Source organism: Pseudophryne corroboree, chromosome 1 (genome assembly GCF_028390025.1).
Source record: "Pseudophryne corroboree isolate aPseCor3 chromosome 1, aPseCor3.hap2, whole genome shotgun sequence".
NCBI classification, from domain to species: domain Eukaryota; kingdom Metazoa; phylum Chordata; class Amphibia; order Anura; family Myobatrachidae; genus Pseudophryne; species Pseudophryne corroboree.
In genome coordinates this window covers 673390260-673417371 of record NC_086444.1, presented here as the reverse complement: position 1 = coordinate 673417371, position 27112 = coordinate 673390260, and the positions used below count along the sequence as shown (strand labels likewise).

At 46.4% G+C, this 27112-nt stretch overlaps 1 protein-coding gene across 1 annotated transcript in view; it reads left to right on the top strand.

The window, feature by feature from the left end:
• The window catches only part of TMEM59L (transmembrane protein 59 like), a 283368-nt gene that overhangs the window by 222774 nt on the left and 33482 nt on the right, over nucleotides 1–27112 (top strand). Inside the window, exon 5 of the mRNA XM_063914725.1 lies at nucleotides 4710–4818. Coding sequence (XP_063770795.1) covers nucleotides 4710–4818 — 109 coding nt within the window. The remainder of the gene's footprint in view (nucleotides 1–4709; nucleotides 4819–27112) is intronic.

Here is a 27112-nt window from a genome sequence, read left to right as displayed (position 1 = left end):
CTTCCTCTCATACCCAGAGTGTTGAGAATAATAAGAATGAGCAGGGTCAGAACAATCCTCATTGTTCCAGATTGGCCACGGAGGACTTGGTATCCGGAGCTGCAAGAGTTGCTCACAGAAGATCCGTGGCCTCTTCCTCTAAGGCAGGACCTGCTGCGGCAGGGGCCCTGTCTGTTCCAAGACTTACCGCGGCTGCGTTTGACGGCATGGCGGTTGAACGCCGGATCCTAGGCTAGGAAAGACGTGACGTTAAAACATTATCACCGTATATGGCGGAAATATGTTTCTTGGTGTGAGGCCAGAGCTGCTCCTACGGAGGAGTTCCATTTGGGCCGTCTGCTTGACTTCCTTCAAACAGGAGTGACATTGGGCCTAAAATTAGGGTCCATAAAGGTCCAAATTTCGGCCTTATCCATTTTCTTTCAAAGAGAATTAGCCTCTCTTCCTGAAGTACAGACTTTTGTGAAGGGGGTGCTGCATATTCAGCCTCCCTTTGTGCCTCCGGTGGCGCCTTGGGATCTTAACGTGGTGTTACGTTTCCTCAAGTCACCTTGGTTTGAACCACTCAAAACTGTGGAGTTGAAATACCTCACATGGAAAGTGGTCATGTTGTTGGCATTAGCTTCGGCTAGACGTGTTTCAGAATTGGCGGCTTTATCACATAAAAGCCCATACTTGGTTTTTCACGTGGATAGGGCAGAGTTGAGGACTCGTCCTCAATTTCTTCCAAAGGTGGTCTCATTTTTTCATATGAACCAACCTATTGTCGTGCCTGTGGCTACACGGGACTTGGAGGATTCCGAGTCCCTGGATGTGGTCAGGGCTTTGAAGATTTATGTGACCAGAACGGCTAGAATCAGGAAGACTGAAGCTCTGTTTGTTCTGTATGCGGCCAACAAGGTTGGCGCTCCTGCTTCAAAGCAGACTATTGCTCGCTGGATCTGTAACACGATTCAGCAGGCGCATTCTACGACAGGATTGCCGTTACCGAAATCGGTTAAGGCCCATTCCACTAGGAAAGTGGGCTCTTCTTGGGCGGCTGCCCGAGGGGTCTCGGCATTACAGTTGTGCCGAGCAGCTACTTGGTCGGGGTCTAACACCTTTGCAAAGTTCTATAAGTTTGATACCCTGGCTGAGGAGGACCTCCTGTTTGCTCAATCGGTGATGCAGAGTCATCCGCACTCTCCCGCCCGTTTGGGAGCTTTGGTATAATCCCCATGGTCCATACAGAGTCCCAGCATCCTCAAGGACGTTAGAGAAAATAAGATTTTACTTACCGGTAAATCTATTTCTCGTAGTCCGTAGAGGATGCTGGGCGCCCGTCCCAAGTGCGGACTTCTTCTGCAAGACTTGTATATAGTTATTGCTTACATAAGGGTTATGTTATAGTTTATCGGTTGAACCGTGACTATGTTGTTGTTCATACTGTTAACTGGGTAGTTTATCACAAGTTATATGGTGTGATTGGTGTGGCTGGTATGGATCTCGCCCTTAGATTTACAAAAATCCTTCCTCGTACTGTCCATCTCCTCTGGGCACAGTTTCCCTAACTGAGGTCTGGAGGAGGGGCATAGAGGGAGGAGCCAGTGCACACCCAGAGTCCAAAGCTTTCTTGGAGTGCCCTGTCTCCTGCGGAGCCCGTCTATTCCCCATGGTCCTTACGGAGTCCCAGCATCCTCTACGGACTACGAGAAATAGATTTACTGGTAAGTAAAATCTTATTTTAATAGTACTAAAGAAAAATGTTTTTGCAGGGATAATGGTAGTTAAATTAGTTCTACAGTGTAGTGTAATCTGTTTTATTGTTGTCAGTTATAAATACTGGTATGTTTCTATAGAAAATGAAAGCCTCTAGGTTGTACATTTTATTAAAACTAGGTGATTCATCGCGCCTTACGGGTGCTCTTCACACCGTCGTAAGGGGCTATGCCCCCTTAACTCTTGCATACCCTTGTGGCATGCAATATTTGTATTATATGGAGTATTACCTCCAATCATAATTGTGTGAGTGGTTAAATATTGCACGTACAAAGGGCGTGCGATGGTTAAGGGGTCGTAGCCCCTTGCAACAGCGTGAACAGCGCACGCAGGGCCTGATGAATCACCTAGTAGGTGCTGTGGTTGGGGGAGTAGCGGGTGTGGGGGAGATGCGGATGGGGGAGGAGTCTGGGGGTGGCACGGGTGGGGGAGGGGCTGGTGTGGGGGAGGAGCGGGTGCCGCGGGTGGGGGTCCGGAGCCAACGCGGGTGTGGGGGTGCCGTGGGTAAGGGAGGGGCGGGTGCGGGGGTGCTGCGGGTGGGGGAGGGGATCCGGAGCCACCGTGGGTGGTGGAGGGTGTGTGTGCGGGTGCCGCAGATGGGGCCCGGAGGTACTGCAAGTGGGGGAGTGGCAGGTAATGCTTCTCCTGCTTCTTCTCCTGGAAGCAGCTAGGCTGCTGTCCTCCCTTTGGCAGTGGCTGTCACAGAGACTCGCACAGCAGCCAATCACTATTGTTAGCTCTGGTGTCCGAACGCGCCGCATTACAGTGAAGAACATGAAATCAATAAACTACAGCTTCCAGCAGGCCTTAGCGCCGGAATGCTTCGGTTCTAAGGGCTGCGGGGAGCTGTAGTTTATTTAGTGCGTCTACTTCCCTGTAATTCGGCGCATTGGGACACCGGCGCTAACAATAGGGACTGGCTGGCAGAACTGGCTGACTCGCTGAATCAATGTAAAAGGTGAGAGTGCTGTGCAGTGTCAGTGACACTGCACACCCACTGTACTGCACAGCACTGTCACCTTTTACATTGATTCAGCGTCCAGACATTACCCTCCGCAATATCGCCCACTCTATCCGTTACATTATCCATCTCGGAGCTTCCAGCCCGGCAGGCCAGGTGCTGTGTTGCAGAGTCAGGGCCCCTGGGGACCTGTGCGCGGCTGTGGCAGGAAGGCACTTCTGTGGCATCAAGCGCAGAGGAGGCTTCGGGGCTCAGAGAGTATGTGGCGCAGGGAGGGCTATGAAAGCCTTACGCTGTGCCGCTTTCATACACATCTATGCCGGTGGCCGCAGCAGCTTTTGTTCCACCTGTGCCACAGTTAGGGAGTGGGGATTGTTGATGCCGGAGGGGGCAGGCGGACTGGCAGCAGGACATAGGGCGTCATTCCGACCTGATCGTAGCTGTGCTAAATTTAGCACAGCTATGACCACATACACTGACATGCGGGGGGATTCCCAGCACAGGGCTAGTCCGCCCCGCATGTCACTTCCCCCCGCACAAGTTCAAAAGCATCGCACAGTGGTGATGCATTTGTACTTGAAGAGTAACTCCCAGCCAGCGCAGCTTCTGCGGCTGGCCTGGAGTTGCTCGTCGGTGCCCTGGTCGCAGCAGCTGTATTGGCCGGACCGTGCCCACAAAACGTAAAGCGACCGCCTCTGCCTGTCAATCAGGCAGAGGCGTTCGCTAGGCAACGACAGCCGTCTGCTGTCAGCCATGCGCCGACGCACTGCGGTACCGGCGCATGCGCAGTTCTGACCTGATCGCTGCGCTGCAATGAACTGCAGCCGTGGCCACTCTCCTTTTTCGAATTTGTCCTGATTTTTATGTGTAAATTGTTGGAGGGTATTTTGCTGCAGATGCAGTGGGCCTATTTAGGGGTGTGGAGCTGGAGCTGCAGCTCCATCAGCCCCATTGTTAATCCTGCTCTGGGAACAAACAGCAGCCAAAGGGCAGAGCCTCCCATTGGATGTACCTGTGTGGGAGGGCGTTTCTCGCCCAATCAGCTATGGACTGGGTGTGATAGACCTGCTGCTAACCCAATGAGAGCTCCTAGCCACTCCCAGCATTATCCACACAGTCACAGAGTGACCGATCTGGGCAATTATATAGGAGATATAAACCTTTATGTCAACAATATAATTAGTATGGAGTAAATGTAATAGTGTGCGAGTTGTTAGAGGTGCGGAACTTTGTGAGAATGCCTGTATTTTTAAAGTGACAATCATTTACAAGCCAAAACCATGTTAGTTATTCATTGTAAATTGACACTTTTAAAATATGGTCATTCTCGCACCTCCACCAACTCGCACATGGGCCCTCATTCCGAGTTGTTCGCTCGCTAGCTGCTTTTAGCAGCATTGCACATGCTAGGCCCCTCTGGGAGTGTATCTTAGCATAGCAGAATAGCATACGAAAGATTAGCTGAATTGCTACTAAATAATTCTTAGCAGTTTCTGAGTAGCTCCAGACCTACTCACAGATTGCGATCAGCTCAGTCCGTTTAGTTCCTGGTTTGACGTCACAAACACGCCCTGCGTTCGGCCAGACACTCCCGCTTTTTTCCCTGACACGCCTGCGTTTTTTAGCAAACGCCGGGAAAACGCTGAGTTGCCGCCCAGAAACGCCCCTTTCCTGTCAATCATTTAACGAACAGCAGTGCGACTGAAAAGCGCCGCAGAAGCCACAGCAAAACTGCTACGTTTTTAGTTAAATAACTAAGCGCATGCGCTCTGCGTGCCTCGCACATGTGCAATTTGCAACAAATCGCAGCATAGTGAAAATCGGCAACGAGCGAACAACTCGGAATGACCCCCATTATTACCTTTACTCCTATGTTTTTACACTTGTAATTTACCGTTAGTATATTTTATGCAAAAAAAAAAAAAATTATTTCAGTAATTAATTTGTTGATTCATGAAAGTTGACCAGTTTTCATTTTTGCATCTTTCAGTCTCAACCAGAGGTAGAGTACCCAGTGCTAGAGCTGCAAGCTCCACGATCAGAGGTCACTGATAAGACTTGGCTTTCTTCCCGATTTAACACCCTGAAGCCACACTCAGGTATAGGAAAAATGTATACTCTCATTAACACATTTTGACAGATGATGCTGTGTTTCTAACAAGTGAACACTGTGTGAAAGCATTAATGATATTATTATTATTATTATTATTATTATTATTATCCTTTATTTATGTAACGCTACAAGGGTTCTGCGGCATTTTAACAAAGTACATAAATACATGAGCACACAAGGAAACAGTGAATCACAATTTACAATACAGTTAGCTAGGGACAGAGAGTTAGACTGAGAGATTGCTGGATTTAGTGAAGAAGTGGGTCTTGTGAGCCTATTTGAAGTTTTGTAGAGAGGTGGACAAGGGCGTAGCTACCATAGGTGCAAGCAGTGCAGCTGCTATGGGGCCCAGACCTGCGAGGGGCCCACCTTCCCTGTCAAAGTTACATTTTTGGCCAAAGTTAGGAGTCCTTTCAAACTTTTTCTTTGGGGCATGCAGTATGTCTAGGTATGCCTCTGGCTTTTTGTAGTGTGGTATAAAATGAACTGGAGGGCATTTTATTGTTATATAATATGAACCTGTGGCACTATAATGAGGCACAATATGAACGGGGAGCACTGTATGTTATAATGTGAATTGGGGGTACTGTGTGGCATAATGTGTACTGACAGCTCTGAAATGTGACATAGGGTGAACTTAAGAACTACTATGATTCATAAAAGAGACTAGGGCACTAATATGGGGCATAACATTAAATAAGGCTCTACCATGGTTTAGAAAATGAATCAGGGCACTATTATAGGGCATAAAATTAACAACTGCTGTGGAGAGGTGTCACTTTCGAAGCATTGGAATGGGGGCCCCTTCAAAATGTTGCTGTGGGGCCCACAAAGTTCTGGCTACGCCCCTGGAGGTGGACAGTCTGATTTGAAGCGGGACAGAATACCAGAGATAGGGAGCATCATGGGCAAAATGTTGTAGTTGGAATGAGAGGAAGTTGGTAGGAGAAAGGGCATTCATTTGAGAAGTGAAGAGGACGGGCAGGAGTGTGAAGGGAGATGAAGTCAGAGATGTAAATGGGACAGGAATGAGTGAGCGCTTGTTAGTGAGTGTGAGAAGATGAGGCAGTCAGCAGCATAGAGAATAGATTGGAGTGGAGAGGGGCAGTAGTCAGGGAGGCAAGATAGGGGGAGGTTACAGTAGTCCAATCTGGTGATAACCAGTGAGTATATGAGTATTATATATTATTTGACCATACAACCTTAAAGCTATATAAATATTTATGTATATACATATGAATATACTTATACTTCAGTCCACCCCACTTTCTATCTGCCAAACTGCCCCCCATCTCCTCCTCTATCCTCTGATCTGCCCCCCTCTTTGCTGCTCTGTTCAGCCCCTGCCTCTCACTCGGCCCCTTGCCGCTTTTTGTCTCGGTCCCACTCCCATCATTACCCCATAGGTGGTGCCGGTCCTCTTCCTAGGCAAGGTCTGTCCCGTCTCCCTAGCAGTGGAATACGTTTGCTCACTGGCTCATACTGCTCATACATGCTGGAGACGGGACAGACCTTACAGAATTATATATCCTGTGGTAACTGACACCAAGACGTTAACAGCAGGTCCTTTTTAGGTCCTTTAAGTTGTTGAAGTATGGCCTCCATGGCTCAGATTTGTTTATCCAGCACAACCCACAAATGCTCGATCGGATTGAGATTTGTGAAATTTGGATACCAAGTTAACACCTTGAACTTTTTGTCATGTTCCTCAAACCATTCCTAAACAATTTCTGCATGGTGGTAGAGTGCATTATCCTGCTGAAAGATAACACTGCCATCAGGGAATACTGTTGCCATGAAGGGTGTACTTGGTCTACAATGTTTAGGTAACATTCACGTAAATGGCAGGACCCAAGGTCTTCCAGCAGAACATTAGCCAAAGCATTATGCTGCCTCTGATGACTTACCTTCTTCCTATAGTGCATCCTGGTGCCATTTCTTCCCCAGGTAAATGATGCACATGCACCGGGACATCCACTGTGATTGGATGTGATTCATCAGTCCAGGCCGCCTTCCTCCATTGCTCCTTGGTCCAGTTCTGACACTCATGTGCCCATTGTAGTTGCTTTCGGCGGTGGACAGGGGTCAGCATTGGTACTCTGACCAGTCTGCAACTACGCTACCCCATATGCAGAACGCTGCGATGCACTGTGTGTTCTTACACCTTTGTACCATAGTCCACAATCTGTGTTACAGTGGGATAGGACCAGACATGCTAACCTTTGCTCGCTATGTGCATCAGGGAGCCTTGGGTACCCATGAACATGTTGACAGGTCACCAGTTGTCCTTTCTTGGACCACTTTTTGTAGATACTAACCACTGCATACCGGAGACACCCCACAAGATCTGCCATTTAGGAGATGCTCTGATCAAGTCATGTAGCAATCAACACAAGGTGGCCCTTTTCAACGTCACTAACATCCATTTTCTTGCTCCCAGCACCTCGACTTCAAGAATATAAAGGGCCTGATTCAGAGATTTCCACTAATGCAACTGCAAATGCGAACATGTACGCAGCAACTGTGAGAAAATATGCAAAGGCTGCGCTGGCTGGATCTGTATTGAGAAACCCACTGGCGGCTTTGTAATTCCCAGCGGCTGCATACAAAGATGCAGTGTCGGTCACAGAGCAGTGGATTATGGAACTTGTGAGTAGCCCTGTGGTAGCGCAGCATGGTTGCAAGTAAGATGATGGAGCCATTGCAGCTGCGTAAGGTCACAACACTGACTGTAAATAACTGCGTTTATACGTTATACCCATTTCTCTGACGTCCTAGTGGATGCTGGGAACTCCGTAAGGACCATGGGGAATAGCGGCTCCGCAGGAGACTGGGCACAACTAAAAGAAAGCTTTAGACTACTGGTGTGCACTGGCTCCTCCCACTATGACCCTCCTCCAGACTTCAGTTAGATTTCTGTGCCCGGCCGAGCTGGATGCACACTAGGGGCTCTCCTGAGCTCCTAGAAAGAAAGTTTATTTTAGGTTTTTTATTTTACAGTGAGACCTGCTGGCAACAGGCTCACTGCATCGAGGGACTAAGGGGAGAAGAAGCGAACCTACCTGCTTGCAGCTAGCTTGGGCTTCTTAGGCTACTGGACACCATTAGCTCCAGAGGGATCGACCGCATGGAACTGGCCTTGGTGTTCGTTCCCGGAGCCGCGCCGCCGTCCCCCTTACAGAGCCAGAAGCAAGAAGAGGTCCGGAAAATCGGCGGCAGAAGACATCAGTCTTCACCAAGGTAGCGCACAGCACTGCAGCTGTGCGCCATTGCTCCTCATACACACCTCACACTCCGGTCACTGAGGGTGCAGGGCGCTGGGGGGGGGGGGCGCCCTGAGCAGCAATAAAAACACCTTGGCTGGCAAATATATCACAATATATAGCCCCAGAGGCTATATATGTGATAAATACCCCTGCCAGAATCCATAAAAAAGCGGGAGAAAAGTCTGCGAAAAAGGGGCGGAGCTATCTCCCTCAGCACACTGTCGCCATTTTCTCTTCACAGTGCAGCTGGAAGACAGCTCCCCAGGCTCTCCCCTGTAGTTTGCAGGCTCAAAGGGTTAAAAAGAGAGGGGGGGCACTAAATTTAGGCGCAATATTGTATATACAAGCAGCTATTGGGAAAAATTCACTCAATATAGTGTTAATCCCTAAATTATATAGCGCTCTGGTGTGTGCTGGCATACTCTCTCTCTGTCTCCCCAAAGGGCTGTTTGGGGTCCTGTCCTCAGTCAGAGCATTCCCTGTGTGTGTGCGGTGTGTCGGTACGGCTGTGTCGACACGTTTGATGAGGAGGCTTATGTGGTGGCAGAGCAGATGCCGATAAATGTGATGTCGCCCCCTGTGGGGCCGACACCAGAGTGGATGGATAGGTGGAAGGTATAAACCGACAGTGTCAACTCCTTACATAAAAGGCTGGATGACGTAACAGCTGTGGGACAGCCGGCTTCTTAGCCGCGCCTGCCCAGGCGTCTCAAAGGCTATCAGGGGCTCAAAAACGCCCGCTCCCTCAGATGGCAGACACAGATGTCGACACGGAGTCTGACTCCAGTGTCGACGAGGTTGAGACATATACACAATCCACTAGGAACATCCGTTACATTATCCCGGCAATAAAAAATGTGTTACACATTTCTGACATTAACCCAAGTACCACTAAAAAAGGGTTTTATGTGTGGGGAGAAAAAGCAGGCAGTGTTTTGTTCCCCCATCAAATGAGTGAATGAAGTGTAAAAAAGCGTGGGTTCCCCCGATAAGAAACTGGTAATTTCTAAAAAGTTACTGATGGCGTACCCTTTCCCGCCAGAGGATAAGTTACGCTGGGAGATATCCCCTAGGGTGGATAAGGCGCTCACACGTTTGTCAAAAAAGGTGGCACTGCCGTCTTAGGATACGGCCACTTTGAAGGTACCTGCTGATAAAAAGCAGGAGGCTATCCTGAAGTCTGTATTTACACACTCAGGTACTAGACTGAGACCTGCAGATAGTGCTGCTGCAGCGTGGTCTGTGACCCTGTCAAACAGGGATACTATTTTGCGAACATAAGAGCATATTAAAGACGTCGTCTTATATAAGAGGGATGCACAGAGGGATATTTTGCCGGCTGGCATCCAGAATTAATGCAATGTCCATTCTGTCAGGAGGGGATTAGAGACCCGACACTGGACAGGTGATGCTGACTTTAAAAGGCACATAGAGCCTTATAAGGGTGAGGAATTGTTTGGGGATGGTCTCTGGGACCTCGTATCCACAGCAACAGCTGGGAAGAATTTTTTTTTTACCTCAGGTTTCCTCACAGCCTAAGAAAGCACTGTATTATCAGGTACAGTCCTTTCGGCTTCAGAAAAGCAAGCGGGTCAAAGGCGCTTCCTTTCTACACAGAGACGAGGGAAGAGGGAAAAAGCTGCACCAGTCAGCCAGTTCCCAGAATCAAAATTCTTCCCCCGCTACCTCTGAGTCCACTGCATGACGCGGGGGCTCCACAGGCGTAGCCAGTTACGGTGGGGCACCGCCTTAAAAATTTCAGCGATCAGTGGGCTCGCTCACAGGTGGATCCCTGGATCCTTCAAGTAGTATCTCAGGGGTACAAGCTGGAATTCGAGGCGTCTCCCCCCCGCCGTTTCCTCAAATCTGCCTTGCCGACAACTCCCTCAGGCAGGGAGGCTGTGCTAGAGGAAATTCACAAGCTGTATTCCCAGCAGGTGATAGTCAAGGTGCCCCTACTTCAACAAGAACGGGGTTACTATTCCACACTGTTTGTGGTACCGAAACCGGACGGTTCGGTGAGACCCATGTTAAATTTGAAATCCTTGAACACACACATAAAAAAATTCAAGTTCAAGATGGAATCGCTCAGGGCGGTTATTGCAAGCCTGGAGGAGGGGGATTACATGGTATCCCTGGACATCAAGGATGCTTACCTACATGTCCCCATTTACCATCCTCACCAGGAGTACCTCAGATTTGTGGTACAGGATTGCCATTACCAATTCCAAACACTGCCGTTTGGACTGTCCACGGCACCGAGGGTCTTTACCAAGGTAATGGCAGAAATGATGATACTCCTTCGAAAAAAGGGAGTTTTAATTATCCCGTACTTGGACGATCTCCTTATAAAGGCGAGGTCCAAGGAGCAGTTGTTGGTCGGAGTAGCACCATCTCGGGAAGTGCTACAACAGCACGGATGGATTCTATACATTCCAAAGTCACAGCTGGTTCCTACCACACGCCTACTGTTCCTGGGGATGGTTCTGGACACAGAACAGAAAAAAGTATTTCTCCCGCAGGAGAAAGCCAAGGAGCTGTCATCTCTAGTCAGAGACCTCCTGAAACCAAAACAGGTATCGGTGCATCACTGCACACGAGTCCTGGGAAAAATGATAGCTTCTTACGAAGCAGAATTCCATTCGGCAGGTTCCATGCAAGAACCTTTCAGTGGGACCTCTTGGACAAGTGGTCGGGATCGCATCTTCAGATGCATCGGCTGATAACCCTGTCTCCAAGGACCAGGGTATCTCTACTGTGGTGGCTGCAGAGTGCTCATCTTCAAGAGGGCCGCAGATTCGGCATGGGTCCTGGTAACCACGGATGCCAGCCTTCGAGGCTGGGGGGCAGTCACACAGGGAAGAAATTTCCAAGGACTTTGGTCAAGTCAGGAGTCGTCCCTACACATAAATATTCTGGAACTGAGGGCCATTTACAATGCCCTAAGTCTGGCAAGGCCTCTGCTTCAAAACCAGCCGGTACTGATCCAATCAGACAACATCACGGCAGTCGCCCATGTAAACCGACAGGGCGGCACAAGAAGCAGGATGGCGATGGCAGAAGCCACAAGGATTCTCCGATGGGCGGAAAATCACGTCTTAGCACTGTCAGCAGTGTTCATTCCGGGAGTGGTCAACTGGGAAGCAGACTTCCTCAGCAGACACGACCTACACCCGGGAGAGTGGGGACTTCATCCAGAAGTCTTCCAACTGTTGGTAAACTGTTGGGAAAGGCCACAGGTGGACATGATGGCGTCCCGCCTAAACAAACAAAAAAACCTAGATATTGCGCCAGGTCAAGGGACCCTCAGGCGATAGCTGTGGACGCTCTAGTGACACCGTGGGTGTACCAGTCGGTTTATGTATTCCCTCCTCTGCCTCTCATACCAAAGGTACTGAGAATAATAAGAAAACGAGGAGTAAGAACGATACTCGTGGTTCCGGATAGGCCAAGAAGAGCTTGGTACCCAGAACTTCAAGAAATGATATCAGAGGACCCATGGCCTCTACCGCTCAGACAGGATCTGCTACAGCAGGGGCCCTGTCTGTTCCAAGACTTACCGCGGCTGCGTTTGACGGCATGGCGGTTGAATTCCGGATCCTAAAGGAAAAGGGCATTCCGGAGGAAGTCATTCCTACGCTGATAAAAGCCAGGAAAGAAGTAACCGCAAACCATTATCACCGTATTTGGCGAAAATATGTTGCGTGGTGTGAGGCCAGGAAGGCCCCAACAGAGGAATTTCAGCTGGGTCGTTTTCTGCACTTCCTACAGTCAGGAGTGACTATGGGCCTAAACTTGGGTTCCATTAAGGTCCAGATTTCGGCTCTGTCGATTTTCTTCCAGAAAGAACTGGCTTCACTGCCTGGAGTTCAGACATTTGTAAAGGGAGTGCTACATATTCAGCCCCCTTTTGTGCCTCCTGTGGCACCTTGGGATCTCAACGTGGTGTTGAGTTTCCTAAAATCACATTGGTTTGAGCCACTTAAAACTGTGGATTTGAAATATCTCACGTGGAAAGTGGTCATGTTGTTAGCCTTGGCTTCGGCCAGGCGTGTGTCAGAATTGGCGGCTTTGTCATGTAAAAGCCCTTATCTGATTTTCCATATGGATAGGGCAGAATTGAGGACTCGTCCCCAGTTTTCTCCCTAAGGTGGTATCAGCTTTTCACTTGAACCAACCTATTGTAGTGCCTGCGGCTACTAGGGACTTGGAAGATTCCAAGTTACTGGACGTAGTCAGGGCCTTAAAAATTTATATTTCCAGGACGGCTGGAGTCAGGAAAATTGACTCGCTTTTTATCCTGTATGCACCCAACAAAATAGGTGCTCCTGCTTCTAAGCAGACTATTGCTCGCTGAATTTGTAGCACAATTCAGCTGGAGCATTCTGCGGCTGGATTGCCGCATCCTAAATCAGTAAAAGCCCATTCCACGAGGAAAGTGGGCTCATCTTGGGCGGCTGCCCGAGGGGTCTCGGCTTTACAACTTTGCCGAGCTGTAACTTGGTCAGGGGCAAACACGTTTGCAAAATTCTACAAATTTGATACCCTGGCTGAGGAGGACCTTGAGTTCTCTCATTCGGTGCTGCAGAGTCATCCGCACTCTCCCGCCCGTTTGGGAGCTTTGGTATAATCCCCACGGTCCTAACGGAGTTCCCAGCATCCACTAGGACGTCAGAGAAAATAAGATTTTACTCACCGGTAAATCTATTTCTCGTAGTCCGTAGTGGATGCTGGGTGCCCATCCCAAGTGCGGATTGTCTGCAATACTTGTATGTAGTTATTGCCTAACTAAGGGTTATTGTTGAGCCATCTGTTGAGAGGCTCAGTTATATTTCATACTGTTAACTGGGTATTGTATCACGAGTTATACGGTGTGATTGGTGTGGCTGGTATGAGTCTTACCCGGGATTCAAAATCCTTCCTTATTGTGTCAGCTCTTCCGGGCACAGTATCCTAACTGAAGTCTGGAGGAGAGTCATAGTGGGAGGAGCCAGTGCACACCAGTAGTCTAAAGCTTTCTTTTAGTTGTGCCCAGTCTCCTGCGGAGCCGCTATTCCCCATGGTCCTTACGGAGTTCCCAGCATCCACTACGGACTACGAGAAATAGATTTACCGGTGAGTAAAATCTTATTATTAGTGCCCTAGTCTCTTTTATGATTTATATCCTGTCTGGGATAACCGTTGCTAGACCATAGACATGCATAGTGCAGCTTTGTCACATGCGCAGTCGGACGATTATTGCTCAACTGTGTAAAAGTAATTTACATCCTTTTCTTACAGTTCTTTTGCTGTGTAACACAGAATCCTTTTTAATATGCACTCCTCTTTGGGGGTAATTCAGATCTGATCGCTGCTGTGCGTTTTCGCACAGCAGGCGATCAGGTCATAACAGCACATGCGTATGCACTGCAATGCGCACGCACGTAGGACAACAGGGATCGCCAGTCAGCGACGGGATGTTGTGAAAAATCCATTTGCACGGGCGTTTGCAAGGTGATTGACAGGAGGAAGCCGTTTGTGGGTGGTAACTGACCGTTTACTGGGAGTGTTCTGGAAAACGCAGGCATTCCCATGCGTTTTCAGGGAGGGAGGTCTGACGTCAGCAATGGCTGATTCAATCGCACTGGAAGAGTAAGTCCTGGGCTGTGTAGAGACTGCACACACAGAATTTTAGCAGCTTAGCGTACACATAGCATCGCACACTTGCACAGCGAAAATACACTCCACCTGTAGATGGCAACTATCTGAACGCGGGACAGCAAAAACACAGCCCAGCGATCAGATTTGAATTACCTTCTTTATACGGATGGCTGCTTATTCTCCAAGTTGACTTTTGTTCTTTAAAGTTAATGTGATGTTTTAGGAAATAGGGTAGGAAGATGGCGCCATCTACTGTTGTAAATGTATATATAAACATGAAAACAACAAAATATATCATAAATGAATATAAATGTACCAGAACAGTATAGTTACATCACTTATCTATAAATGTCTTATCCAGAGATTGATCTCTTGATTATCGCAGAGTACCATAGATTATATAAAATAATAAAACACAATAATGTAACTCTGTATGGATATTCATAATGCTATAAATACCTTTCCTCAATCATATTTACTGAAACCTTATACTGTAATTGTTTTATTGGTGTTTATTGCCCATTTAGTTCTTTAAATATTATGTATCTGGCAGTGCCGTAACTAGACATTTTAGCGCTATGTGCAGGGAACAGCATCGGCGCCCCCCCCTTCCCCAAACCAAATATAAAACAGGGCGAATGCACGAGGAGCTTGGATTCATGGGGAAGGGGCATGGCCACACAGTACAGCAGGCAGAGTTCCCTTTTACACAGTACGGCACGTAGAGTCCACCTTTTACATAGTACGGCAGGTAGAATCCAATTTTACATATTAGGCAGGTAGGGCCCCTTTTACACATTAGGCAGGTAAAGTCCCCCTTATACACATTACAGCAGCAGAGTCCCTTTTTAAACATTAGGAAACAGAGCTCTACACATTAGGCAGAGAGTGTGAGAGATAGAGAGAGAGAGAGAGAGAGAGAGAGTGTGTGTGTGTGTGCGTGCGTGCGTGCGTGCGTGCGTGCGTGCGTGTGTGTGTGTGTGTGTGATACACTGCTCAAAAAAATAAAGGGAACACTTAAACAACATAATGTAACTCCAAGTCAATCACACTTCTGTGAAATCAAACTGTCCACTTAGGAAGCAACACTGATTGACAATCAATTTCACATGCTGTTGTGCAAATGGAATAGACAACAGGTGGAAATTATAGGCAATTAGCAAGACACCCCCAAAAAAGGAGTTGTTCTGCAGGTGGTGACCACAGACGACTTCTCAGCTCCTATGCTTTCAGGCTGATGTTTTGGTCACTTTTGAAAACTGGCGGTGCTTTCACTCTAGTGGTAGCATGAGACGGAGTCTACAACCCACACAAGTGGCTTAGGTAGTGCAGCTCATCCAGGATGGCACATCAATGCGAGCTGTGGCAAGAAGATTTGCTGTGTCTGTCAGCGTAGTGTCCAGAGCATGGAGGCGCTACCAGGAGACAGGCCAGTACATCAGGAGACGTGGAGGAGGCCGTAGGAGGGCAACAACCCAGCAGCAGGACTGCTACCTCCGCCTTTGTGCAAGGAGGAACAGGAGGAGCACTGCCAGAGCCCTGCAAAATGACCTCCAGCAAGCCACAAATGTGCATGTGTCTACTCAAACGATCAGAAACAGACTCCATGAGGGTGGTATGAGGGCCCGACGTCCACAGGTGGGGGTTGTGCTTACAGCCCAACACCGTGCAGGACGTTTGGCATTTGCCAGAGAACACCAAGATTGGCAAATTCACCACTGGTGCCCTGTGCTCTTCACAGATGAAAGCAGGTTCTCACTGAGCACATGTGACAGGTGGAGACGCCAAGGAGAACGTTCTGCTGCCTGCAACATCCTCCAGCATGACCGGTTTGGCAGTAGATCAGTAATGGTGTAGGGTGGCATTTCTTTGGGGGGCCTCACAGCCCTCCATGTGCTCACCAGAGGTAGCCTGACTGCCATTAGGTACCGAGATGAGATCCTCAGACCCCTTGTGAGACCATATGCTGGTGCGGTTGGCCCTGGGTTCCTCCTAATGCAAGACAATGCTAGACCTCATGTGGCTGGAGTGTGTCAGCAGTTCCTGCAAGACGAAGGCATTGATGCTATGGACTGGCCCGCCCGTTCCCCAGATCTGAATCCAATTGAGCACATCTGGGACATCATGTCTCGCTCCATCCACCAATGCCACATTGCACCACAGACTGTCCAGGAGTTGGCTTATGCTTTAGTCCAGGTCTGGGAGGAGATCCCTCAGGAGACCATCCGCCACCTCATCAGGAGCATGCCCAGGCATTGTAGGGAGGTCATACAGGCACGTGGAGGCCACACACACTACTGAGCCTCATTTTGACTTGCTTTAAGGACATTACATCAAAGTTGGATCAGCCTGTAGTGTGTTTTTCCACTTTAATTTTGAGTGTGACTCCAAATCCAGACCGCCATGGGTTAATAAATTTGATTTCCATTGATCATTTTTGTGTGATTTTGTTGTCAGCACATTCAACTATGTAAAGAACAAAGTATTTAATAAGAATATTTCATTCATTCAGATCTAGGATGTGTTATTTTAGTGTTCCCTTTATGTTTTTGAGCATTGTATATGCTACCATATAAGCAGAAATAGATGGTGCAAATAGCTGGAGGTAGGCGGTGAAAAAGTCACACAAGTGAACTAATATAGTGGATGATCACACAAATGAACAGTACATCTAATAGGCCGTAAGATAAAAGAGGTGAATCTGCTGTCAGCGTTAGTCTCAGTGCATCTAAATGTCATCAGCCTCAACTGCACTTGGTCTTCCTGGGGAGTCGTACACCCCAGTACTGACCAAGCCCACAATGCTTCGCTTCCAAGATTGGTCGGAATCGGGCGTTTACAGTGTGGTATGATAGTAGGGGTACAAATGCCATTTTTGCTCTGGGATCACTGATGAGAGTTCACATAGAAGGTAAGAAGAAATTTATGAGACAGAAGAAAAGAACATGCACAGATGAGAGTTAGAATGGATCTGCTGCCAGGATTAGGCAAAGGTATTGGGGTGAATCGCCCATTACCTATAGATCGCTGGTGAGACTCCAGAAAAACAATGAGAGAGAATTATGAAAACGCTTGTATCTGTTCATAAATTCAGATGTGTGTGTGCTCTCAAAAAAAAAAAAAAAAAAAGAATTATGCTCAAATTATCACAGGTCAGTATGAGATAAACCGCGGCATAATGGTTTACTATATATTGCGTTGTTGGTACATGGGCAATCCTGTAAATATTAGGTGCCACTGATTATATCACAGTTATAGTAATAGGCCCTACACACTGGGCGATATTACTGAAAGATATGAACAATCTAAGTGTGTAGGCACCAATAATGAACGATGCGCGGCCCTGCGTTCGTTCGTTCGTTCGTTCGTTCGTTCGTTCATTGTTGGTGCCCCGTCGCTTGTACATGCAGGCCAATATGGACGATCTTATCCATATTTGCATGTACTGCTATGGAGCCGGGTGACGTATCGGCGATCAGCCAGGTCGCCGGCGGTTCACGCAGTGTGTAGGGCCCTTAAGATGCACAAGATTGGCTAAAGATAATGGTAAGTGTCTTATATATCTGGTAAAGTAACACACCGCAACACTGTAGCTAAGTCCAGCAGTCAATTGAACTAATAGAAAAATATACCAAAGGTAACAATAGCTTAAAGTCTCAAAATAATCCTGGCTGATGATTGTAAATGTTACACTATACAGTCCAAGACTGCTGCCTGAAAAGAATATCAGCCATAGGTAGATTTAAAATGACTGATAAATCAGTGTATCGATTCAGAAAAGCCACCAATGATATTACAGGCCAAAAGAAACAAATAATGTATACCATAATTGGCATGGAGAACAAAAAGCAGTGTCTGGAATTGTTACCCCATAGTTCATATGCCGGGTAGAGCAGGACTGGCGGCGGGAGGGTGAGCAGCGATACGTAAGTCCTTTACAGGCTTGCAAATATGTACACCTGGCGCTGTCACCTACAGAGTGAGAGCAGCTGATCTTAGGGAACTTGATCCTAAATTTCCCCAAAAGATAAAAGAAACTAACCAGACAATAAGACAGCGCTTCTCACTTTGTATCAAGGTATTTTTACTTCATATATAAATTAAACACAATAAGGCACCGGCCAGTGCCAATACTAAAACATACAAATAATGTTTAAAACATATTTTACCACATACTATGTGGTAAAATATGTTTTAAACATTATTTGTATGTTTTAGTATTGGCACTGGCCGGTGCCTTATTGTGTTTAATTTATATAAAGTAAAAATACCTTGATACAAAGTGAGAAGCGCTGTCTTATTGTCTGGTTAGTTTCCTTTACAGGCTGCGGTAATATGTCCTCCGGACTGACACTGGAATTGGCGGCGATACGTGAGTCACAGGCAGACTAGGCTGTGTGTACCCAGGTCAGTGAAGGTGCGGCTGACGAGAAAGGACTGACGGGAGATCTGTGGGTCCTGTGACAACCCGAGGCGCTGATGAGAAATCAAACAGCAGAGCTTGAATGATGGACTGCCAACGTCTAAGTATGCCAGATGTACTGGCAAAAGTTTGAACGCGTAAGAACGCATTCTTGACTTCTAGGGAGAATATGATTTCAGTGGTTGTAAACCTGCAATCACTGACCGCATGAATTCCACTGATTGAGCCACTTTTGGTATATAACAGTCGGCCGGCTGCGGTACTACAAAAAATATTGTAATAACCTTGAATCTAGGAGACACTGAATTGCGGTCTACAGAACTGCCTTTTTGTCTTCTGACACAGGCTGGCTAGTTTTGGATCTAGCCTTGACAAACCACAGCAAAGGTGGTAGACAATGGAACTCTATGTGTGATTGAACACTAATTATGTAACCGCAGATCTGTGGATTTCAGTAATAATGTCGAATGAGACATCAGAAGAATTGCTTGCACAAAAGAAGAAACAAGACAATTAAAAAACTTGCCATGCCATTGGCTTGTCAGCAGCCATTGTGTCTGAACGACGGTTAAACCACCTTCCCGACCACGTGTAGTCGTGTCGTGTGTTGTAGGACAACTGGAAAAGACTGAGGTTTAAAAGATTTGAACCGTGGTGCAGTTTTGTAAGAACTGGTGTGGCAATGGCTGTAAATAGACTCTCACGCCGGAGCGTGAGAACTGAAACTTCCTAATTTAGGAGTAAATAACACATTTCCGTGTAAGGCCACGCAAAGCGTCTGTCAACCACAAAGAGTGATGGTGGACTACGAGAACTAACATGGCTGACAGCTATAGCAGACATGCGGAAATTCTCAGGCGATATACCAATGTGAGTAACAAGCCGTCGAAACTGTTCTGAGGCCAGAACTGGCTATTAACTACGTTATTTCTGCGACTATAATGTCGGTAACCCAAACCCTAACTACAGCATAGACATTGCCTTTAGCATAGGTGGAATGTCCACTCTGACTAGTCATTAAGTGTAGGTGCAAGTGGGACCTGGACAGTTTTGACACCAAGAAATGCTGTCATAGACTCTGGTATAGTGAATGGTTGAATAATAGAATTAGAACAATGAACACACACACCCTCACAGGCGCTCACTGCGTTCTATCCTATAGGAACGCTTGCATTTGAAATAGGTTCCTTGGTGGCATTAAAAACTCAGAACCTTGCGTCTGGCATTGAATCTTTTTGTACCACACAGCCGATATTATTGATGTGGCTGTTTTTTTCCATATATTATTCCCATTATGAAATGTATTTTTTAAAAACACTTTTTGATTTTTATTCTTTATTGCTTTTATATTTTATATTTTATGATCCCCTTGGCCATTCTGAGAATTCCCTACCATCAGCGCGGGAAACAGAGAGGGAAGTTACTACTACAATGATATACCCAGATCCGAGAAACGCTTTGTTCTCTGGTCACCTAGCAACTAATAAGCCACACCTTTTAAGAAAATGATTGGTCCACAGCCGACGCTGCCCAGTTATAAACTCCGGAACAAAGCAATGACAGGACAGGAAGTGAGCAAGCCGGTGAGGGCGAAACGCATCTTCCTCCAGTCCTTCCTGTCAGCCATGTCATCATCAGTCCGGTCACCCCGCTACAGCCAGCCTAGGACCCACGTACAATACACAAACGCCGACGATCTACAGTACTGTGTTGCTCGAACAGTTAGTTGCGTCAGAATACACTAATTTATATTTACTGGTACTTTATGTCAACGGGTGCTCATTACCGCCGTGTATTGTATATAGCGGAATTAGTCGATCCTGCAGATTTACTCTGATTTATGTGAAACCTGTGGGCACCCTTCCATTGACTGTATTACAAAGAAGAAAAAAAATAAAGTGAATGTCTCGGGAACACGCAAAATAAAATGGTTGGCACTTTGGAAATTGAACCCGGGACTCTCAGCGCGGGGGGCAGGAGCCTTCATCGCTAGCCCACGACACTTCATGAAAGATTCACAAGTTCATGTGTAAAAGTACTGCAAAGAGCGATTCTTTCCCATTGGTGTTGGTTTATGCCTTAGGGGACTCGGACGCTTATATTTCAAAAGCACGGTATTTAGTGCACTGTACATACTTTAAAGTCAATGAGCTACATTGTTCCTTTCACACATTAGTTGTGTCTGCATGCACAATCTTTAGTTGCGTCTGCATACGCAAGTGTTTTAACATGTTCGTTTGTGTCTGTATTAATTATTATTATTTTTTAACTCTCTCCGACTGACCATTGGTCACCATCTATTAACATTACAGTCGTCACTGACCATTTGCCAAAGCTTGTAGGTCAATCCGCCGCTATTCGATCTAAAGTACTGGATTAGTGGAGCATTAGCCACCCAGTGGTGGAGATGTGTATTGCATGCTGAGTATCTAGTCGCGCCTCAACGCATCTGTCCGTGATTAAACTCAGCAACCTAAGCTATCGCTTAGGCGTGACTAAACCTCCGTCTAGGCGCAGAAAGAGCCAAGATAACGGAGGACCCATCTGTGCATTGCTCAACCAGAAGATAAAGGATGTGCTAAAAAATTATGGATCGAATATTGTACTGATATTAGGGAAGAATTGCACAGTGTTATATAGAGCAGGGATACTAATAAAAATACATATAAACCTCCACATTGATACAAGTTCATTGTGGAAAGATATTAAGTGTAGTATATATTTTTTTTAAACGACGCTGGAGCAAGGTGGGGACAGGGCCCTATGGCCCCTTGCGTTAAAATAAGGTGCAGGTGCTAAGGAAAGAGGTGTGAGAGAATTTGAAACAGGTGTGTATGTTCTGCATAATAGGATACATAAAGGTGAAATAAGACCTACTAAGGCAACACGTATGTGTCTATTGTGATGACACTAAGGTCAAATACCCCCTTGGCAAGAGGGAGGGAAGGTGAAATAAAGGAAGGGGGAAGGAGTAGGTAGTGGAAGGAGTGTGGTGAGTGACTATTCCTTACAAACGTGTGATCATTGAAACTTTCAATTTGAAAGGGTAAAATGTGCTGACACTGCAAACATGATGTGTGCGGACAGGAGGAAAGGAAAATGCATGTTGGTATTAGAAAAGTGTATGCCTGCCAGGGTTTGGATTTAGACCTGTGACAAGGGTGTGAGTGGAGTATATGAGGAGGCATGAATAAACTGAAGGTCACTGCCACCAAACATTAATAATTGAAATCATTCCAAAAAGGCACTTTAATTGATATATTTGTTCAGACCCAATGGTTTTAGTCCTCCCAGCAGAAAGGTCCACCCGCTTTCTTTCTTAATCAACTCTCTGCTGAGGTCACCTCCTCTGATTCCCAGACGAATTCTGTCCAGTCCAAAGACTTGCATTTCTTTCGGGGAATCTTGATGTTTAGCGTGATAATGTTGTGCCACTGAGGTAAGTGTTTTTTGCTTTGGCTAGATCGGAGATATACAGTGGGGATTCCGGGTGGCAGTCGGGATTTTGACTGCCAGCATTTCACCAGGTGTCGTGGTTCTGGCGACGGCATCCTGACCTCCGGGATCCCGACAGCCAGCAAATTGACCGCATACCCAGAATGTATGTGGACAAACAGAAGCAAATTCTGTCCCTCACCACACAATTGAACATAAGTATGACTTTTAAACACAATTTACTTAATTTAATATTTCTTTCTAAATTTCTCAATAAGAAACTTTTGGTCTACAGGTGCCGTGAAAACAATTCTGATACTCTAGGAAGCCACAAAGTTTTGGGAACCACTGCCCTATAGCGTGATCATGTGTATATCACAGGAACAACGGACTTTAGATGAATATGCAAACGTATTCTGTGTGCCCAAATATTATACTTTATGTTGCTTAGTTGTTAGTACAGTATATTCAGACATCCCTATTTAATCTTTCAATAAGGGTCCAAATCCATGGGACATACATATGCTCACTTTTTAGACTCCCCTCTGTATGATACTGACTTCCATTATATTATATGTCCCGCTCTATTGCTAGTATTCATATATCCATTTTTAAAAATGCCTAATTGACAAACATAACAAAGTAGAGCTAACATCTAATAGGTTTATAGTAAATAACAGTTATAGGGACTATGTGGTGTGTCTATATATATATATATATATATATATTTATATAGTACAAGGTTATCCACCTAGTGGAACAGATAGCACTCTCCAGACTTTAATCTCAATTATTCAGCAAAGAGAATTTAATAAAGGTAATCTCACAGTTCCAGTTGTAAAGTCCAATTCCGACGTTTCGGTCCACACCAGGACCTTTGTCAAGGAGTTACAGCATAGTTACAGCAGACATCAGCACAGCATGGTCAGCATAAATGGGAACTGTTGTTACAAAGGGATAGCCTCACCGGCCCCCATTATATACCCCACCCTTAAGTGCCAGTCCCACCTCTCCACTTCCTTGAAATCAGCTGGAACGCACTGCAGGACCATTTACATCACTTCCTGCTATCTAGGAGGTGTGTATTATCCATGCAGTCCGGCCCGAACAGCGGGCGCGCCGTGGAACGCAAACCGGAAGTGCGTATTGGAACGCACGCGTCACTTCCGGTTTTTGCGCGAGCTATGGTTGCCATAGTAGCAGGGAAGCCGCTAATGGCCGCACCACTGTTTGCCATACATGCACAGGCATCTGCAGGGCCATTTACATCACCTCCTGCTATCCAGGAGGTGTGCATCATCCATGTTGTCCGGCCCGAACAGCGGGCGCGCCATGGAACGCAAACCGGAAGTGCGTGTTGGAACGCATGCGTCACTTCCGGTTATTGCGCGAGCTTTAGTTTCCATAGTAGCGGAGAAGCCGCTACTGGCCGCACTAGTGTCTGTTATACATGTATCAAATTGGCTCAGTTTTTAGACAACAAAGGGTACATATTGGAGCAGGTAATAGAGCATAATTATGGAGACGTCCGGGGCTAAAGAGCCGCAATTAATACTATTATTAATGAGATTTCTGGCTGTAGGTGGCTTACCCCTGCCAGTTTTAATCATTATTGGGTATATTGGAGGCCGGAGAGGTCACTATATTGGGATCTGCAAACATACTGAACATGGCAAAACATAAACAAAAATTATAATAAATGCCTAAGCATTAGATTATTATACTGTATGCAAAATACACTTCATTCCATATTCCAATGTCTGAACGGTGTTTTCTTCACACCATTCTGACCACGTAAGTCTTGTACTTAACAATCAAAAATCCAATACAGAATTATAATCTTAACTAATAAATCATATTCATAACTGCAGATACGGGCGCAGCTAGTTGATAACACCTGGGGGATCATAAATTTATTTCAAGAAGTTGGACAGGGGATTGTTCTCATTCATTCCTTTCGGGGCAGTAGTGTCCAATCTGTGTATCCACAGGCTTTCACGTTTTCTGAGCAGAAGAGCACGGTCACCGCCTCTTTGTAACGGGGGTATCCAGTCTATCAGTTTTGACCTCAGATCAGATACTTGGTGTCTTAAAGTTAAAAAATGTCTGGCTACTGGTAAGGTCGCTGTCCCAGTGTTAGTCGCCTGGTGTATTGACGTTCTATGATTCGCCATCCTATCCCGGAACCTTCTAGTCGTCATTCCCACATAGTACAGTCCACACGGGCATGTGAGGATGTAAATCAAATGGTCCATATTACAATGCAATCTGTATTTGATGGGTATTGCTTTCCCCGAGTGGGGATGGGGAAAAGTCGGTCCTGTTAGCATCCCCCTACATGTGGTGCAACCGGTGCATTTAAAGCACCCAGGTCTTTTCTCATGTAGCCATGTAGTGGTTGTGTGAAGTTCTTGTCCAGCCATAGGTCTTAACAATAATTGTTTTAGGTTGGCCGCCCTGCGGTAGGCCATGATGGGGGGTGGTGTCCTTTTCAGTTTGAGATGGTCGTCTGAGGTTAGGATGGGCCAATTCTTGCGGACGGCTCCTCGGATTCTATTTGATAGATGATCATATGTAGTCGTAAAAACCATACGTTCTGGTGCTGAGGTGGCTTCAGTCGGGGATGTAGACGTAACAAATTCATTCCTAGCTTTTTTCAGACAATGTGTCACTGTTTTCTTATCATACCCTCGCTCCAGGAAGCGTGATGTCATCTCCAATATTTGTGTCTCCATGGTATCCCTATTGGTATTATTGCGCATCACTCTCAAGAACTGAGAGATTGGGAGATTGTCCTTGAGAGCTGGTGGGTGTTGGCTGGTTGCAAGTAGCAAGGTATTGCGGTCCGTAGGTTTTCTATACAAGCTTGTATTGATGCGACCCTCCTCCAATGTGATGGTTATATCAAGAAAATTGATACTGACGGGATCCACTCGATGGGTAAATCTTACCGGGCTGTCTATGCCGTTGAGCCAACTGACCATGTCGTTGAATGAGTCTACTGACCCCTTCCAGAGCAGGAAAATGTCATCTCCGCTACTATGGAAACTAAAGCTCGCGCAATAACCGGAAGTGACGCGTGCGTTCCAACACGCACTTCCGGTTTGCGTTCCATGGCGCGCCCGCTGTTCGGGCCGGACAACATGGATGATGCACACCTCCTGGATAGCAGGAGGTGATGTAAATGGCCCTGCAGATGCCTGTGAATGTATGGCAAACAGTGGTGCGGCCATTAGCGGCTTCCCCGCTACTATGGCAACCATAGCTCGCGCAAAAACCGGAAGTGACACGTGTGTTCCAATACGCACTTCCGGTTTGCGTTCCACGGCGCGCCCGCTGTTCGGGCCGGACTGCATGGATAATACACACCTCCTGGATAGCAGGAAGTGATGTAAATGGTCCTGCAGTGCGTTCCAGCTGACTCCCAGGAAGTGGAGAGGTGGGACTGGCACTTAAGGGTGGGGTATATAATGGGGGCCGGTGAGGCTATCCCTTTGTAACAACAGTTCCCATTTATGCTGACCATGCTGTGCTGATGTCTGCTGTAACTATGCTGTAACTCCTTGACAAAGGTCCTGGTGTGGACCGAAACGTCGGAATTGGACTTTACAACTGGAACTGTGAGATTACCTTTATTAAATTCTCTTTGCTGAATAATTGAGATTAAAGTCTGGAGAGTGCTATCTGTTCCACTAGGTGGATAACCTTGTACTGTACTATGGGTCCCACCTCTAAGTGGGTTGGACTCTGATTGGCACCCCAGCTGTTGGCAGAGTTTATGTGAGAGTGCAGGGATCTGTATGTATATATATATATATATATATATATATATATATTTAAAGACCTTCTATTATTAACGGGCACATTATATTGAGCTATGTCTCCAGTGTCTGATTAAATATATGTATGGGATACATGAAACTAGATTACAAGTGATGTCACAAAAAGGCACACTATAGTGAGCTTGATCTCCAGTGTCTTACTAAATATTTGCTGACTACATGTGAAGCTACCCGGTTGCAGAAATGCAAGTAATGTAGCTCTTTTTTGGATACCTGTACCAGACGTGCTATAGTGAGAACAATCTCCAGTGTCTGAATTAGAAACATGGTTATTACTAATGTGCGTAATGCCAATAGCAACAAATGTAACTTAGTAACTATTCCAGCATTGTTTAAATAAAATACTCATACTCAACAACAGCTGTCCAGTTAGATAGAACTGGCATATTATTAACAAGACGTATAACTTGAGATTTATTTTGAGACACACAATAGTGAATACTATCTTTAGCACTAATAAGTATATAAAACATCATATGAATAATTATGACGATAAATATCATCTGTAATGCTAATTAATATTTGGAAAATATATATTATTTTGAATTACCGGTCACTGGGCGGGACTCGGTCACTGAACGGGACCCGCTTGGCCGGGAGGGGGGAGTTTGTGTGCACACGGATCCTGTTCTGCGGGATCCCGCAGAACAAGATCCGCCAGTGACACACGAGATATATCTTCACTATGAATTCCCTGCATAGGCGACCATGTGCAGTCTCCTTGTGGCCATAGCCTTAGAGTGTGATTTCCTCCATTGTCACTGCTTAGCAGTACGTGAGCATTATTGCAGATATCTGATGCATTTGGTGCACAAGGGTTGATCTGTGAGGGTGAATAGTGGTTGGTGGAGCGACAGAGTCAAGAGCAGAAGTAAGGGATGCATTATATGGTATCCGGTCTCTAGGTCGACTAGACTTAGGTCGACAGTGTCTAGGTCGACCACTATTGGTCGACAGTAACTAGGTTGACAGGGTTTCTAGGTCGACAGGGTCTCTAGGTTGACAGCTCAAAAGGTCGACATGAGTCTTTCACATTTTTTTCTTTTTTTTGTACTTTTTCGTACTTTGTGATCCACGTGGACCATGATTGGGAATGGTAACCTGTGCCAAGCACAGCGGTAGCGGAGCGAGGCACCTTGCCCGAAGCTGCAAGGGGACGCGGTGCATTAATTGGGGTTCCCGGTCAGTGTACGGCGAAAACGAGACCAAAATAGATTTTAAAAGTCATGTCAACCTTTTGACCTGTCGACCTAGACCATGTCGACTTAGAGACCCTTTCGACCTAGAATCCCTGTCGACCAAGTTATTGTCGACCAATAGTGGTCAACCTAGACACTGTCGACGTAAGTGTGGTCCCCATTATATAGAGAAGTGGCTTTTTCAGGGCATGAGAGAGAGAATAGGAGAGAGAAGTGAGTCCAACAGGGCGGATAGGAAAGTGGTATCAATCAGTGTTACGCTTAGTTATGGTAACCTTAGGAGGTAGGGATGGAGAAGCAGAGAGACATAAGTTAAAAGAGAGCTGGTGATAGTCAGAGAGGGGAAATTGTGAGTTGGAGAAATCAGAAATATCACAAAAGTAAGTAAAGAACAGGTCAAATGAGCTTTCATTCACATTGGAGGATGAAGAGGTCCACCGGGAGAGACCAGGCGATATGAGGTTAAGGCGTTTAG